Source organism: Accipiter gentilis, chromosome Z (genome assembly GCF_929443795.1).
Source record: "Accipiter gentilis chromosome Z, bAccGen1.1, whole genome shotgun sequence".
Classification (NCBI taxonomy): domain Eukaryota; kingdom Metazoa; phylum Chordata; class Aves; order Accipitriformes; family Accipitridae; genus Astur; species Astur gentilis.
In genome coordinates this window covers 47123268-47139905 of record NC_064919.1, presented here as the reverse complement: position 1 = coordinate 47139905, position 16638 = coordinate 47123268, and the positions used below count along the sequence as shown (strand labels likewise).

At 42.5% G+C, this 16638-nt stretch overlaps 1 protein-coding gene across 5 annotated transcripts in view; it reads right to left on the bottom strand.

Moving 5' to 3' along the window:
- Positions 1–15476, bottom strand: part of PRUNE2 (prune homolog 2 with BCH domain) — a 154818-nt gene extending 139342 nt beyond the window's left edge. For all 5 annotated transcript variants that reach the window (XR_007505093.1, XM_049795455.1, XM_049795454.1 and 2 more), the window contains exon 1: positions 15426–15476. Coding sequence is in view for 4 of the 5 variants with exons in the window: in XM_049795455.1 (XP_049651412.1) it covers positions 15426–15461 (36 nt within the window). In the remaining variant the exon portion in view is untranslated. The remainder of the gene's footprint in view (positions 1–15425) is intronic.
- Positions 15477–16638: the final 1162 nt, after the last annotated feature.

Genomic DNA, 16638 nt, shown 5'->3' with positions numbered 1-16638 from the left:
TAGTATTAGCTGCTGGATGACAGATCACCCTGTCAAAAATAGGAATAACATTGTGGCTCAGCATGGCCTTCTTCAGAAGGAACAGAAAAATCTTTCTTCTCACAGACCATTCAGCAGCAGAAGCTATAACCACCAAAGAGGAGAGGGAGGGGAAAACTCATCTCTCTGTGACTGGAAACACCCCACTATTTCCAAGTGACATTTGGTTCCCTTGATTTACACTGCTCTCTGGCCTCTCAGTACAAGTATCAAATCTATATAGGTGTTTTTATAAGGGCTTGCCAGGAAAAAGACCTAATTACTAAAGCTCAGTGGGTTTGAGCTATTTAAAACCTTATGCATGTTGATGTACATTAATTAAATGCCCTCATAAACATTCGCAATTAGGTAAAGCTGGGCCCCTGAAATTAATATCTTTCTAAGAATAGTAACTAAAAATTGCAGACAGAGAATGTAAGCATAGGGAAAGGAAGAAGTTTTCAAGACTCAAGTCAAGTTTTCAAGTTTATTTAGATTCTTGACAGAACCAGGAACCAAATAGGACATTTCTGCATTCAATAAATAATATCTTTCATATTATCATTCCATTTCCCACCTTTTTTTTTGGGGGGGGGGGGGGGGGAGGTGTGGGGCAGACAGACTATTCTTGCTGTTTGGTTTTTGGTTGGTTGGTTGGTTTGGTTCTGGTTTTTGGGTTTTATTTTTTGGTGGTTTACACTCCCTGGCCTTGACCCTGTCTCACTCACCAATCGTTTCAAATAAAGTTCCATGATTTCCAGCAAGCTATTCCTACCTTGGAAGTGTCAGACCATAATCTTGTTCAAAACAGTACCCAGTGTTAATGCACAGGGATAGAATGGGGCTTGCAAGTACCCAAGTATTTTGTAAATATGCAGAAAGTGCAAGAAAATTCCCTTGCCTTGCCTATTATCTATTCTTACATACTTTTGGTTGTTTTTCTTAATATAGCAGTGGTTTCTAACTCTCAGTGCACACAACATGCTCTTCTATCACCTATCAATCTAACTCACACCAAATTATCACAAAAATGGGTTACTTTCTAAACATTCAGAAATGTGTTAAGGGGTCCTCAAAACAAATACAATGGTGTGTCACTTTTCAAAAAAAAAAAAAAAAAAAAAAAGGTCACATTTGAATTAGAAGCCACTGCTTAGCTTCTCTGGACTGTCATAGATGAATAGCCTATTGCGAGGGCTACATCTTTTTAACTTGAAGATAAATGATCTTTCAGCTACAGCTGGGTACAGTGTCGGTGACATCCAGTCACCTGTTTTGTTTACTGCAGCTGTGGATTCTGCTGGGATCTCTGGGGGGACAGAGCTTAGCCTCTCTTTCCTGCTAAAAATGACAGCTGGTTGACTTGAAATGCTTTCTCAAGAACCTTTGATGCTCTGAACGTATCTGTTAATGACATACTTATTAATATCCAAGCTTGAAAATACACCTAAGAGCATGTCAAGTTATGACTACATGGAAGAACAGATCTATTTTGGGTTTTGTAGAAAAGCTTGCAGAAATTTGTTTACTATATTTCTTTTAGTTTCAAAGGAAGAACTAAAAGCTCTTCGTACTTCATAGAAGCATAGAATCCTAGAATATCTCAAGTTGGAAGGGATCATAAAGATCATTGAGTCCAATTCCGTGCTCCTCACAGGACTACCTAAAACTAAACCGTACAACCAAGAGCATCGTCCAGACGCTCCTTGAACTCTGACGGGCTTGGTGCCATGACCACTTCCCTGGGGAGCCTGTTCCAGTGATCGACCATCCTCTCTCTCAGTGAAGAGACTTCAACGTCCAATCTGAACTTCCCCCAATGCAGCTTCATTCCATTTTCTCGTGTCCTACCGCTGGTCACCAGAGAGAGGAGGTCAGCAGCTCCCCCTCCGCTGCCCACCTTGAGGAAGCTGCAGATTGCCACCAGGTCACCCCTCAGCGTTCTCTTCTCCAAGCTGAGCAAACCAAGGGACCTCAGCCGCTTCTCCTAAGTCTTGCCCCCAAGGCCTTTGAATTTTTCCTTCAAATCAAAGTGAAAATAGAGCATTAGGAGTACTTTATTTCTTGAACAGTTTTTGCCAGAAAGGCAAAAGCTATAGCATAAAATAGGGGCACAAGGAAAGTCTATAGTTTCCCCTTTCTTTAGAGGTGTAAGTTTACCCAAGAGGACAGTATTTCTAATACATACGAAAGACGCCAACAAGACCAGCCTTACTCAGTCTCCACCTATCGCCTCAGGAATTTTCCTGCACATCTCGACAAAAAGCCTCCCTAGACATGAGCGGGAAACACAACGCACTGCATCCCCTTGCCTCACCCAAGCCTGACACCAGTTACGCCTGTTGGGAGATGCACTACAGCATGCTTACGAATGAATGCACGTACGTGCAGGCGCACGCACCGAACAAGACACTGTCCCCCAGCTGGTTCAGTGGGATTTCAGAAACAGTCCTCAGGCTCGCACTGTGCTCAGGTTTAGGCACGTAAGGCACAGAATGCTGCCCAAGGGCTCCCTAGTCCATTAACCCACTTGCAGAGAGACAGAGGGTTTGTGTTCCTCTCTGCGTGCGCGAGTGACAGAGAGCACGAGCGCGCAAGCAAGTGAACTAGATGAAAGTGGTATTTTAATAATATGGGCTAAGTGAAAACCGGTAAGCCTGAGACGTCAGGTTGGACAGCCCATTCAGTGTTTACACCTTCCTTCCAGTTTGCTCTATCTTGGCTTCTTTTCTTTTGCTAACACATACGCTCTCTACCCAAAGGATATACGTAGTCACTTTGGAAATGTTAAAATCCAAACCTGTACTTTAAAGCCATGTTCTCATAATGTAATAAATCTGTAACAGACATTTTCAGGCGTCTAAGAGAGATGTTATCACCTTACAGTGCCTGGAGTGCCATCTATTGTATCACCTTTTAAGCTTTCAAGTTGGACAGACCATGTCAGATTACCACTCCAGCTCTAACTTCTGCTATTGTACCACAGGGCTGCTGCCTCAGCTCAAAACAATGCTATGACATAGTGCTGGATTCTTCATGTTTTCTGCCATAAGCCTGGCACTTCTTAAGCAGAATTCCTTGTCTCTTGATTACCCATAAGCTTCATTTGTATAACCCCTTCTGATTTATGGAAGCAAAAAGTAGATTCTGCTCTCACAGACTGCTGTTAATTCAATACAGTAATTATTTATCTGGGTTGGGAGAGAAGCAGCTAGATTTTAATCACTGCTTAACAGCAACTAACTAGGTTGCTTTTTCCCACAGCGTCATCAAACAGCACCAATCTAAGCTTTGAAAAACTGAAATGTGCAAAAAAATTAAAACAAATATCTAACTAGCTTAAAAGCTAAGTGATTAAGCACACAGTTAAAAATGGAAGATACATGTAAAGCAGGGCTAGAAAGATTTAGATTGTCATTTCACCTCTTGTTTAGCATCCTTGCTTATTTTCCAGTGCAGCACAATGCAAAGAGAAATAACCTCAGAGGCAAACAGGACGAACTGTCTGGTCCTCTAGCAATGGACAGCATGTTGTAAGGTAGAACAGAAAATGGCAATTCATAAAGAATCATCTGCCAAAAGGCCAATTTATCCTAAACGTTGTAAGACACTCAAAAGAACCAACCTGTACCTCATTGGTTGGCACAGAAGGAAATTATAAACTGCATTCTTATAAGCACTTGCGGAGAACCACAAAGTACCTGTACTACAGCATGCTGAAATTGTTGAAATTTACTGAGAGACCATACTAGTTTCACACACATTGGTACGAGTGCCCCTACTCCTAAAACCCACATGGCAATAACATGGCTGAGACTACTGAATATCATACTGGCAGGATAGGAGGAAGTGCAGCGAGAAAACAGAGGAAAAAGAGAAGAAATTAAATACATAAATAAAGATCTCATTGCTTTCCCCTCTTTGCAAGCTACAAAGTTGAGGAGAAAAAGCAGCAAGAAGGTAAGTTCACTTGCTTACTGCTGTATGCATTAAAAGAGAACATTTTTATATTTATGTTCCATTTTAGCACGCTGAAACCAGTCTCTACTGTTTCTCTCAGTGTAAACATAAACTAATGCTACCAACTGGCGTTACTCTGTGTTTTCACCACAGTAACACAGAGCAGAACTTGAATTCCCAACCCAATATAAAAGTTGCCAGGCATTTGACAGCAAGAATAAAATCTCAAATAAGTTCTACAAGATGGGGTGAGGAATCAATAGATAGCCTGAAAGTTTTCTCAAGCAATGTCTTCTGCCACCATAGACAATTTGGTAAAGGGACACATTCAAATTATTTTAAATGGGGACAGATATAGAACACAGAAACGGCATATAAACTGTTTCCGTAACAAGTAAGCCATATACTTTAACTTGCTCTATTTCCAAGAAACAAGATCTCAGCATCTTCAGTCAAGCAGACTTCATAGACTTCATACTTACCTAAACTTCACAAAAAAATATTTCTTTAGATCAGTTCATTTTCTCTACCTACTGTAATTTGTGTTTTATTTAGAATCTGTAAAAAAATTATCTTTTCAGACTATAAGATTGTAACTGGCCCAATTCTCACACAGTGGGGGGGGTGGGGGGTTAAGTTCCTGGCTGGTTTGGTTGGTTGTTTTTTTTAAATGAAGGCTCAACACTCTGACACTGAGACAGGCTCATACCAACAACTATTGTACAAACTTTGCAAAATGATCAACCAAAAGACTTCACAATAAGCCTTAGAAATCCCTCTTCTGCTGTGCGAAAGCTACCAGTAGAAAACCATGCAATGATTTTGATAGGTGAGCAAATAGCTGCTAAGATTAGATCACTTAACTCACTTTCACATGTGATCTAAAACAGGATATGAGCCCATGTCTCTGGAGATGAAAGACTAGAACTCCAGTCTGCACCACTCTCTCACACCTGGAATGAATCCTTTAATGCACAGTTATGCCACCCTTCCAAAGAACAAATGAAGTCACTGCCTTTGCTTATTCTTCCTAAGACTGCCAATGCTGAAGTTCTAATGTGCATCAGATTCTCCAGGGAGGGAATAAATTCCACACAGCAGCATGGAACTGTTTTTATATCAGTTTATGTAGCTAGCTTCTCAGAATAGGCAGAAAGCAAAGAATTGTACAAAGCCATCCCACACCTCTTCCTCTCATATACAAAACAACTTCTATGTAAAAAATAGCCAAGATGCATAATTTTAAAGCGGGTTGCAGCAACTGCACAGTTTATCTACCGTTAGCCTCTACAGTGCCATCACATCACAAAGAGATAAATGCACACATTTCCCTGAGGGGTGGTGGAGACGAAGTTTATAATCTCTACCACAGTCTATGCCTTAGTGATACAATTCAGCCCATAAACGCCTCATGAATTGAACAAGTAACTCATTTTGAAGAAAAAAAATACTCTGTAAACCAGGTGAACTTGAATTACAGTATTTTTGCTAGTGAAAAAATTACTGCAACTACTATCTCAACTAAGTCAAGAGAAAGAACAGCTAAATCCGTCTTTGCAAAAAGGGAAAATTTTGTTTTCTGCACTAAAGTTATTTCAGCTGAATGGGTAATTTCCATTTTTATGCTTGCTGAATTAAAAGACCAAAAACTCAAAGCAACACAGAAACAAATCCAAAACCAAAGAAAAGCCAGAATTTAAACAGTTGTTTTAAAATCATATTTGGTCTTTCAACTTGATAAGGCTATCCATTTCAAACATGTACAAAAACACCATACACGAACCTGGCAGGCTAACCTTTCCAAGATTTCATATAGACTTAAAACCATCATACACAGGTACATCACGTAAAGGCACTTGCTTTTCTGAATAATGTGAATGCAGACACAGTCTCGAACAGATTTATCTGTAAGAAAACCAGGTAAATACACATGAAACTTCTGTGGACTGCATACATGCATAATCAAAAAATAGTAGTATACTTTCCCAGCAAGTTAACCTATCACTGCACTCCATCTGACTCAGCTGTAATCTAGCCAGGCCTGCAAATGACTTTGAGTGTTAAAACCTTTAAGTAAAAGAACGGCTGCTGAATCAGTCAACTGATCACTTGCCAACTGTGTCTATTTAGGAGAGACTGTCCCTCCAAGTGTTTAAAAGTTTACCATTTATCCCAGCCTCACAAAGAGTCAAATACATTCTAAATGGAGCAATTCTGCTTCTCATTTAAAAAAAAACAAAAAAACAAAAAAACAACAAAAACACAAAAAACCCAAGCAAACTCAAAAGAAAAGTTCCTTTCTTTCCTCCTATCCTACTGACTGCAGAATAGCATACAAGGTTCACCAAGCAGAATATGCCTTTCTCTGTCAGCACACCAGCTAGACTCTATGTCTCCACTTATTTCCATGAGTTATAAATGCATGGCAATATCTGAAGAAACAATTCAGAGGTTTCTTCTTCCCTACCAACCCATCTTTGCTCAGGATTTTTTAATCATTATTGTACAGGAAAGTACAATAGAAAGTATTTATTAAGTATAATAATTCTTATGCTTTGTATCACAATGTAGCACAGCAAGATTAACCACTAGGGAAAAAGTCACTTCAGCATGATGGTCTGTCACTTAATCAAAAGCTGATTCAACAGCTAGCTTGGTTAGTTACTGTCAGGCACTGTATACAGAGCCACTTCCACATAGAACACTACATCAGAATCAAAACCGTGTCAACTACAAAAGGACATAAACACAATTATTGCTACCAAAATACAGCAAAATCAAAATTTCACAAGTAGTACAAAACAGGTAAATCATGTCAGGTATACTGCAAAAGTCTCCCTGTGCTCTAGACAGAAGTTGACATAAGGAGGCTTAAGACTAATAAATTGAGGCTAGAGGGGAATGTATAAAAGCAGGTTATGACTGTGCAAGATGGAACTGGGCCAGTGCATTAGGTCTATTACACATTATTCAGTTACTGTCAAATGATACAGTAAACAAGGAAAGAACTATCTGACATCATCCAGATGTCATCATTTTCTGAAATGTCCTAACCTTTTCACTATCCGTCCTCTGTCCTTACTGTGCTGCAATCTATTTGTATCTAATTAGAAAAAGTGGTATCATTCCAGTTGTTAAGGACATGTCTAACTGTTGCTGGCACCAGGCTTTCTTCTTCGGAGAAAAAGAATATAACAGTAATGTTATCAAGTCATTTAAACTCTACACCTGATCTCCCTCAGCAAACGGGGACTTCGGTGCTGCTCCAGTCCTGCCCGTTTTCACACTAAAATCCCATACCTTCTCCCCACCTTCCTGGCATAATCTCACCATACACCAACTCAGCACAGCTAAAGCTGAGCTTTCATTCCCTCTCCTTTTACTGCACCTCTCTCTCAGGGGGACATATACAACAGATATATAGGGATTAATAAAACTATCCCGCCCATCACTCCAGCCCGTAATCCTGGCATCACATTCAATTTAGACACACACATCCTGCCTATCGCCAAGTCCCACAGGTTTATTCTCTCATCAACCTTTCCTATCTACACTCAGAGCTAACACTCTACTCTAGCTACCACTGCCCGATGGTTTAATCAGATAAACGTTATTTGGCTTCCACAGGGGTAAACCTGGCAGCTTCCAGAACCACGCTGTAGAAAACCTTCCCCTCGTCTGTGGCTCCGACCCTGCCATATTGGCTCTCTCCATACAGGCCTCTCTCTCCCCTGGCTCTCCTTGCTCCAACACATTAAATAGAATACCTAAACTACATTCTGAAACCTTTTCAAACCTTCCTCTGCGTCATCTATGATGTCCTATTCAATAATGAAATTTTAATCTCCAGCTGGTCAATAGCAGAGGAATGGAAAGTAATCGGATCTCATTTCCTCCAATGTTGTCCCTATGCTTAAAGACATGTTTCCAAACCTCCCCATCTTCCTTCTTCTACCTCCTACTCAAAGCTGCCCTTTGCCAAACTGCTAACAAATAGGTTAGGATACAGAAACGTTACCACACCTACCTATTACCACCCTGCTACTACTGTGGATTCATCTGCTTCCTCCCGTATGTTTTCCAACTTATTTTATGGACTCTTTAAGACAGGGATTGAACAGATTTTCTTATTAAGTATTTGTATAGCATCTAGCACAACAGGATGCTGGTCAATACCGAAGTATCACACTTAAATAACAGTATGGGTAGTGCGATACCCTAGTAAATTGACATATACCACACCGAAATGCCTTTGGAATTTATTCCTGTGTAGAACAACGAACAAAGTATGTCAGCTGTGCATGCAATGATTCAACATCCAAGACGTTATTCACAACAGAATTTGGCTTCATCTTCATTAATCTGATGTACTACACCTCCTCCAATGGAAAATCCACCAAGATGTGCTTTATTCTTCCTTTCTTGTATATGTGTGTGTGTGTGTGTGTGTGTGTGTGAAAAATGAGAAAATATCACTGCACTAGTGACTGATGAAAGGCAAGGTATGTAGGCTATCGTTTATAAATGTTATTTCTGTCCTTCAAAACCAAGAAAATCCATGGGGGAAAAGCATTTTTAATTCTCAGCTTCTGCTACATGTTTGTAGTCTGTATGGCTTTTTTGGAACTGTAAAAGGCTATTAAACCACCAAGTATATCTTCCTTATAACTGTAGGGTGCTTTTTAAAGTAGTTTTACATATGTTCATCCCATTCAGGTTTTATTTTGGTTTGCTTTGGGGGCGGGGCTTCCTCTCCTTCCTCTGGGAGACTGCTCTCTTAGCTAAAAGACCTCATTTTCAGGAAATATTCTCTTGTTGTTAAGCCTCTGCTGACCATTTTGCAATTTCTTATTTATACCTATGCACGTGAATGAATGATTCCTTCTTTGCATTGCTTTTAGTACCCCATAGATCCAGACTGCGCTCGTGTCTCAGCTTAGCAGTAATTTAATCAAGTTTTATGTTTAGTTCATTTTTATTTCCTTGGAAGTCAATTCTTTAAATCATTTTGTTATGATTCTCTGAATTCTTCCTCCAGTTAAGAAATATTTTTGGTTATATGGTACCTAAAAGAGAAGGAAGCATTCCACTTGAAATTTTATAATGATGATGAAAAAGAGACAGAGTAAGTCTACAGGACATAACCCTCTCTAACAGAGATGTGTGTGTGTGTCTAGAAACATACAAAGGTCTATTACTGCCTTACTATAGGATATGAAGACTGTATCCCAAAATTGCATTTTTTAACACTTGCATCACCCTACAAGCACATCTTATTTGCATTACAGTGACACTCCCATCTCCATCTTCCAGTTTTCACGCTCTCAGATTTTCCTCCTCATATTGAATGTATATTTGGAATTACTCTTCAACAGAATTTCCCAGAATATATTTCTAATAATTTCACTCATTTCTGTAAGTCCTTCAATATTACTGTATCTGCTCAGCATGGCTCGCAACTACTCTTTGTTTAAATATTTATCTCAGGATTACTTTAGCACAATGTTTACTCTTTCTTCCACATTACTAATGAACCCTGACTCTGAAGTTCCTGCTGCAGAGTACATGGTTTCTTCTGACTGATTTAAGGAACAAAAGGTCAATCAGCTGTAAGACTCTGATTCTGCAACATTTTTAGGTGTACATACAACTTATACACGAGTTTTCTGACAGAAGTCAATATCATTAGTCATACTCTTAATTCTGTGCATACGGTCAGTGCCCTGCTAAATGGAGCCTAGTCCCCTGTGTGCTGCTGGATTAATGCAGAGAAAATATATGAGAGGGTAAGACTTGATTCCTTGTCTTAATGACTGAAAGCTTTTTTACCCCTCTGCTTGGACAAGTTCAGTAATTTCTGGGAAAATAACTTCTGCTTCACTTCTGTAATGTCTCTCACTTCCCATAAAGCCACCACTTTATTCCAACTAAATCAAATATTATTTTCCAAGTAACCACTCCCTATCATTGATAACAAAACCCCAGACAGGGAAATAAAAGGCAATATGAATAAACATGTAAGTGACTCAGCTTGTTTTTAAACTGCGGTCACATAAATCTGCTCAAGTCATGCCATCATCACTAACTGTTCTTTGAACTTAACTTTGCCTCAGAAACAAGTACAACACTCATTTTTCATCATATCTATCAAAGCAATGCCTTGGAAGCCTTTTTTACTATTCTCAAATCTCCCTGGTCATGGGCCTGGCCCTCACTTTGGAAAATGTCCAGTCACACAGTCCAATTTTTCTCTGGGCACATCTGCCTGGGGGCATAATTCCTCATTTGCCCAGTGTATTACTCTGCCAGGTGTAACACTGGTCTAGCATTACAGTCTCTTTTCTTACAGCAGCAAGGGATTAAAAGGAGTTTTAGGGGGCTTGGGTTTTTTTTTTTCCAAATGCTGTTAAGTGCTGAAGATGACACAGCATTTAGAAAGATTATTTCCCCAGCTAATCTGCTCTTCTCTGCAGAGGGAGGACCATCTTTCAATTGCTAGTTTGAAGCAGTTGCCTGCAGTATGTGGATATCTCACTATTATCTGTGCATTAAGCCCTTTCCGGGGCTCATTCTGTCTTCTTTGGCTTCCCTGAAGCCAGCATATGAAGCATTAGGCTCTCCATTAAGCACAGACCTAAGGCCAGGAAAAAGTACTGGCTGGCAGCCATTGTCTCCACAGCTCTCAGGGGGGACTCTGTCAGTTTTTTTAATTTTTTTTTTTTTTTTTTTTTTTTTGTAATTCTTACAGCTTCTTTCTTGACAGACTCCCTTGATTTAACTTCTCACAGTCATTCAGCTTCACTGCAAACAGTCTGAAGCACATGAGATTACTTGAAAAATACCAAATTTAACTACCTCATGCAGTACATGGTACTTAACATTACAGAATTACTAAAGAAATAATTTTTACATTTTTACTTCTCTAATTGCCTTTAACATTTTGATAATCATTCTGAAGTTACATCGCTGCAGTCTTAAACTGTTGATTTATTTTTCTAATTAAATTACCCAAAATTGTGTATTGACTAATCAGTCACTCTTCTCCCACTTGAGAGCTTAGCTGTGCCTGAGTGAGTCTAACCCAGACAGAGACAGACTGAATTGCCACCAAACATATCAATAACATAATATACTGGGAAGAGGCAGCAAGGTTTTGTAAAGTATGACATATTTGTACAAAATCTTTTAAAGTTCTTTGAATAATTCAACAAGCGTGCAGAGGAGGACAAGCTTGTCAATGCATGGTACTTGGGTTTCCAAAAAATATTATTGAAAGGTTTCCTAGAGGCTAGTAAAGAAAGTAAATCACCAAAGAAAAAGGGGGTTTAATCCTCTCATGGCACAATCAAGAACTAAAAGTTAGGAAACAAAGGACAGGAACAAAAGGCCAGTTTTCACAATGAAGGAGAAATATCTGTGAAGGATTCTCCACTAGGATATGTGCTGTTCTTCGTATCCATAAATAATAAATTATATTACTTCCAGTAGGACAGGCAGGCAGATAATGAGGTAACAGAAGCTACAGACAATACAAGATTCAGGAGAGTAAAATCTAAAAGTAGCTACAAGACCCGCACAAAGGACTCATGACACTGAGGGGCTAGGTAATAAAATACTAAATGGAAATGAGGGCCGAGAAGTGCAGACTAGCAAAAATGTGAGGAGACAACCCCACCTCCATTCTTTAACTGTATTTAGGTACCATACACAGTTAGATGGGCTTTAAAATGAGTATTACTAAGCAGAAAAAACATCACACATTCATTTTAAATGATACTCTGAAAGTATCAGAAAAATGCTTTCTGACAGTAAAATAGAGTAAGTGAGAATAGAATAAGTAAATAGAATACCAAGAACTCTTCAGAAAATACAAAAAACCTGAGATAATGTTATACTACTGCCAAAGTGGTTTATGCACTCATGCCTTAAATACAGCAAGCAGTTCTGGACTCCACAACTTTCAAAGGGTTAATAAAATTATAGAATCTTCAGAGAGAGGCCACAAGGATGAGCAGCATGATAGACCAATGCTCGTGTAAGAAGGGGCAATAGAAAATCTTAGCTTGGAAATCTTTGGGAGAAGAGAAGGAGGATATGGTAATACTTAACGAAACACCACAGAAAGTGAGCAAAAAATATTCATTCAAGGCATAAGAACCATGGAACACCCATTAAAATTGTCAGGCAGATGGTTTAAAGCAAACAAACAGGGATATTGCACCACTCACACAGAGCACATGACAAAATTGTAAAACTCACTGGCTCAGGGATCTGGTGGAAGCCAAAGCATAAATTGATTAAAAACAAACAAAACAAAAAAAAACCAAAAAAAACCCACCAGCCACCAAACCCAAAATGTAGCCAAACGTATGGAAGATGGCTCTAGCTGTGGCTAACATAGTAGTTCAGGTATACATTTTGATCTAAGCTTTCAACAACTGATCATCAGACCTGTATATTCTGCTCATAATCCTCCCTCAGCCAAGACAGAATGCTGCTTTAGAAGGACCTTTGCTCTCACCTATTCTCGCATTATTACCAGACTTAAGGAAAACTGGAGAAAAACCTGCAGGACTGAACCATAAATGCCCAAAAATGTCAGTACAGCTTCTCCCATTCTCCCATGTTTTGCCTTCTAATATTTCCCCTCCTTGGTTTTACATAGATTATATGTAACAATTTTGAAATTGGTACTAAGAATGTTGAATGACTATATGACGAGTCACAAGAGCAAAATTCGTTGTTCTTAAAGAAAGAATAGCCTACTGGAGACTTCATGGTTAGTACATAATATGCAGACAATTTTCCTCTCTAACAATCAATGAAGGTACACAATACAAGAGTCTTGGAAATCAAAAGACATGCAAGTCCTTCGTGTGGTATACTCTGAGGCTAGAATTTGCTCCATATGGAAAAACAGCCTTGATTTATGTTGTGGCTAGAGCCAGACCCGAATGAATGATGAAGCACTTGCAGTAATAGGTTCTCCTGCACAGTCTGGAGCAATTGTTCCTCTGGAGCTGTCGTAAGTAAAGGAAATTTTCCTTTACTCATGCTGAGTAGTACTCATGTAGTCGGTGCACTGTAACCAGTTTAACCTAACAAGATTACCCATGGTGTGAAACACTAGCCCTGTAAGTCCGGCGTCGTCAGGCCTCTGAGATGCAACTGTAGGGCTTTAGCATCTTCCACAGATATGGCTGCAGTAGCACAGCAACACACAGCAGCTTGTTAGTTCTGAGCCACTCGCCCGTTTACCTTGGCAGCTTTACCTCAGATTTGCATCGGTGCCAAACCATAGCCCCTGGTTTGCCCTCAACTCAGCAAATCGTCCGTTACTCTGGGTTACCTTTTCCAGGCTACTGTGGTACAAAGTAAAGTGGCAAATTGAAGTCAACCCGTGAGATTTATAAATCTGTTCTGAACCGAACACGCTAGTGCTCGGATGCCTCTTCCTCAGCCATGCTCAGCTGACGTGACCATACAATGAAACGACCATGGTCAGAAAGACACTTCCCCCCGCAGTACTCCTCCTGTAGAGGAGACCTGCTCCAAAACATATGTTTTTCTCCCACAGTTCAGAAGGTACAAAGAGAAGTCTGCATTTCTTTCAAAAACTCACAATGCAGGAACAAAAAGGGATACTGTTCAGTTGCTGTGCTTCCTGTTTCATCTAAATTAAAGAAATAGTATTACCTATTATGCATGGGCCTCTTCAGATTATAGTTTTCCAGACAACTCCTTTCTGATTATCAACAGCTATTCAGAAAGATTAATGCAGTATTTGCTTTTAGTAGTAAAATCAAGTTGTTCTTAGTGCTTGCCATTTACTAATGATGCAGAGGGGACTGCTATCATAAAATAATTAACGTCTATTAAGTAAGACCACCTTTGATGTACTTGAGAAGGAAAATTGTCAAAACCAAACCTCCAGTTCAGATGTTGCAATGTATGAAATGCTGACAGGAAAATGTATTAAGTAGTTGTAACTGTGTTATGCAGTATCTTTTAACAGGGCTACCAAAGTTTAGACTGTTTACATGAAAACAAAAGGGCAACAACTTACAAACTCCTAAAAATACACAGTAAAATAACTTAGCTGGCATGTGACCAAGATGACACACCTCATGTTTACCCTTAACATTTGCCAACACAGTTAAATATTAAGGGAGCCACCAAGGGATTCATTTTCTCTCCTATTTTGCCAGTCCTCTAAAAAATGCCTTAATTCTCCGATTACCAACATATGCATGACAACAAAAGACGGTATAACAAGCCATCCTTTACAAATCATTGCATATAGGGAATGATGGCCATCAGAGAAAGAGGATCTTGGCTTTATGATTGCTTACTCTTCGTAACAGGTCTATGAAACTGGGAAGGCCCTCCACTTCTAATTATCAACAATGAAGTTTACATTTAGTTAACTACAGCAACCTTCCGAAGGGTGGTTGCAAGGCGGCCTTGCAAGCACATAGGTCCCAAGCGCCCAAAAACACAGGGCAAAACTAGCAGCCGTGGGATTTTTTTTATTTTTTTTTTTACTAACCCATTATTAGCCCTATAACTGAACATACTTTTTAGAGCCAGGATAGCTAGCAGACGCGCAGGCTGCCCATGAAAGGTAACAACTGTAAAGCTGAGTTTTGCACAGAAAATCAAACCCCACGACTGGAAACAAGTTGGCCTAAGACCACCCCGTCTTAAAAACATCTTACTTTTGCACTGCACGTCAAGGGGGGGAAAAAAGCACACAGTATTTGGGGGCAGATTATCGGTCTCTGTAAACGAAACTAAGGCACAACCCTACCAAGAGAGACATTTGAGGACAGGACCTATATATCTCTGTGGTTCCTAACACAGTATTAGCTGCCTATGGCAGAGGAGGCACAATTATGGGGCTGGTCCTCGATCACCTTTGCATGCTCCTCAGTTAATTTAAGTCTTGCTTACCCAAAGTCGCTCCTTACTCCTAGTGACATTTAGACCAGAGAAATGACAGCTTCTCGGTGACTCCTGACACCGTTTTCTTCCCCGTTCGACTGTGCAACTTGATGCACCTGGAAGTCTCCACAAAGGCGCAAATCATCCCCAAACGGCACGCTGCCGCCCCGCCCCGCGCCACTCCAGTACGGGTTCGCACACCCGTGGAGCAGAGCGCTATCCCGCAGCAGCTCCAGGGCAGAAAGGCGCGGGAGGGCAGCGCACCCCCAAAACGCGCCCCGGCCGACGCCGCAAAGGTCACGAGCCCCGGCCCCCCCCCGCCGCCCGCCCTGCTGAGCAACGCCGAGGACCAGCCCGCCGCCGACACGCTCCCCGAAGTTTTCGGGGGGGGGGGGGGGCGCCCGCGGGTGCCGCACCCAGGGCTGCGGGGGGAGAGGCTGACGGCTGCGGTTACGGGCGAGTCGGGCGAAGTTTCGCGCCCGCTGCCCCCAGCCGTGACTCACCAGCTTGGACTGGGCGCGCTGCAGGAACTCCTCCATGGCGCCGGCAGCGCCGGGCCGAGCCGGGCAGGGCCGGCGGAGCAGGCAGGGCGGGCAGGACTGCCGCCCCGCGCTCCCGCGCTGTCCCCGCGCTGCCCGCTGCGGAGCGCGGCCCCGCCCCCTGCCCTGCCCCGCCCCGCCCCGCCCCGCCCGCCGCGGGCCGTGACGTCAGGGCGTGCCGCAAGGGCCGGCGCCGAGCCCCGCGGCAGGGGCAGGGGCAGGGGCAGGGGCAGGGGCTGGGGCAGGGGCAGGGGCAGGGGCAGGGGCAGGGGCTGGGGCTGGGGCAGGGGCAGGGGCAGGCGGCCCCCCTGCCGCGCAGCGCAGCGCAGCGCCCCGCAGCGCGGTGGCGTTTCCCGCTGGGCCCGTCAGACCCCTAAAAGCCGGGGCGCGTGCTGTTTCGGTAAGGTGTGACCGAAGTAAAGGCCGCTGCGAGGCCCAGCTCGGGGTCCGAAAGCAACAGGTGCGAACCGGCGGGTGCCGCGGGCCCTTGGGCAGGCGCTTCTCGCGTCTTGCGTCTTACGGGTGGCAGGGCTCAGCAGCGGGGGCAGCTCGAGGGCAGCGGGGCCACAGGCAGGGACCCCACGGCGGCAGAGGGTCCGGAGGGGACCGAGCGGGCGCAGCCTGGGCGCCAGAAAGCCAGCCGTCCCCTTCAGGCCTCGCACCCCTGTCCCAGTACAGCGCCCGCAGTCCCGTTCCGGACAGGCGCGTCGAGCTGGGCAACTGGAGCCTCCTCGGATGGCACCCGCTTCGTGGAGAAACGAAGGGACGCGTTGAAGAGCTGGAGTCCCAGCCCGGGACTGTAGCGGCCAGTGGAAGGCCGTGCGACGAGCGTGGAGCAGGCTGGGCAGCGCCTGCCTGCGGCATTCATAGCTTCCCCAGCGCTTCCGCACCGCTAGTGCTCACCGCTGTGTTTCCTTTGCCCGCTATAACTAACTAACCTGGATGGTGCGGATTTACTACTCCGGTCGAGTTGTGCCTCACTGAGGAGTTAGCTAGCGATGGCTAATTATTAATAAATTCAGTGCTACGAGATCTGGGATTTTGTTCTCTGGTGTGTTATTTTACAGCTCATTGGAGATACTATAAAAGCTAAAAGCTCTTGCTCCCTTATTAACAAACTTCTTCTTACGAGTGTAATTCACTCTCATTTGATTTGTTAATTCTTTCATGGTATCTT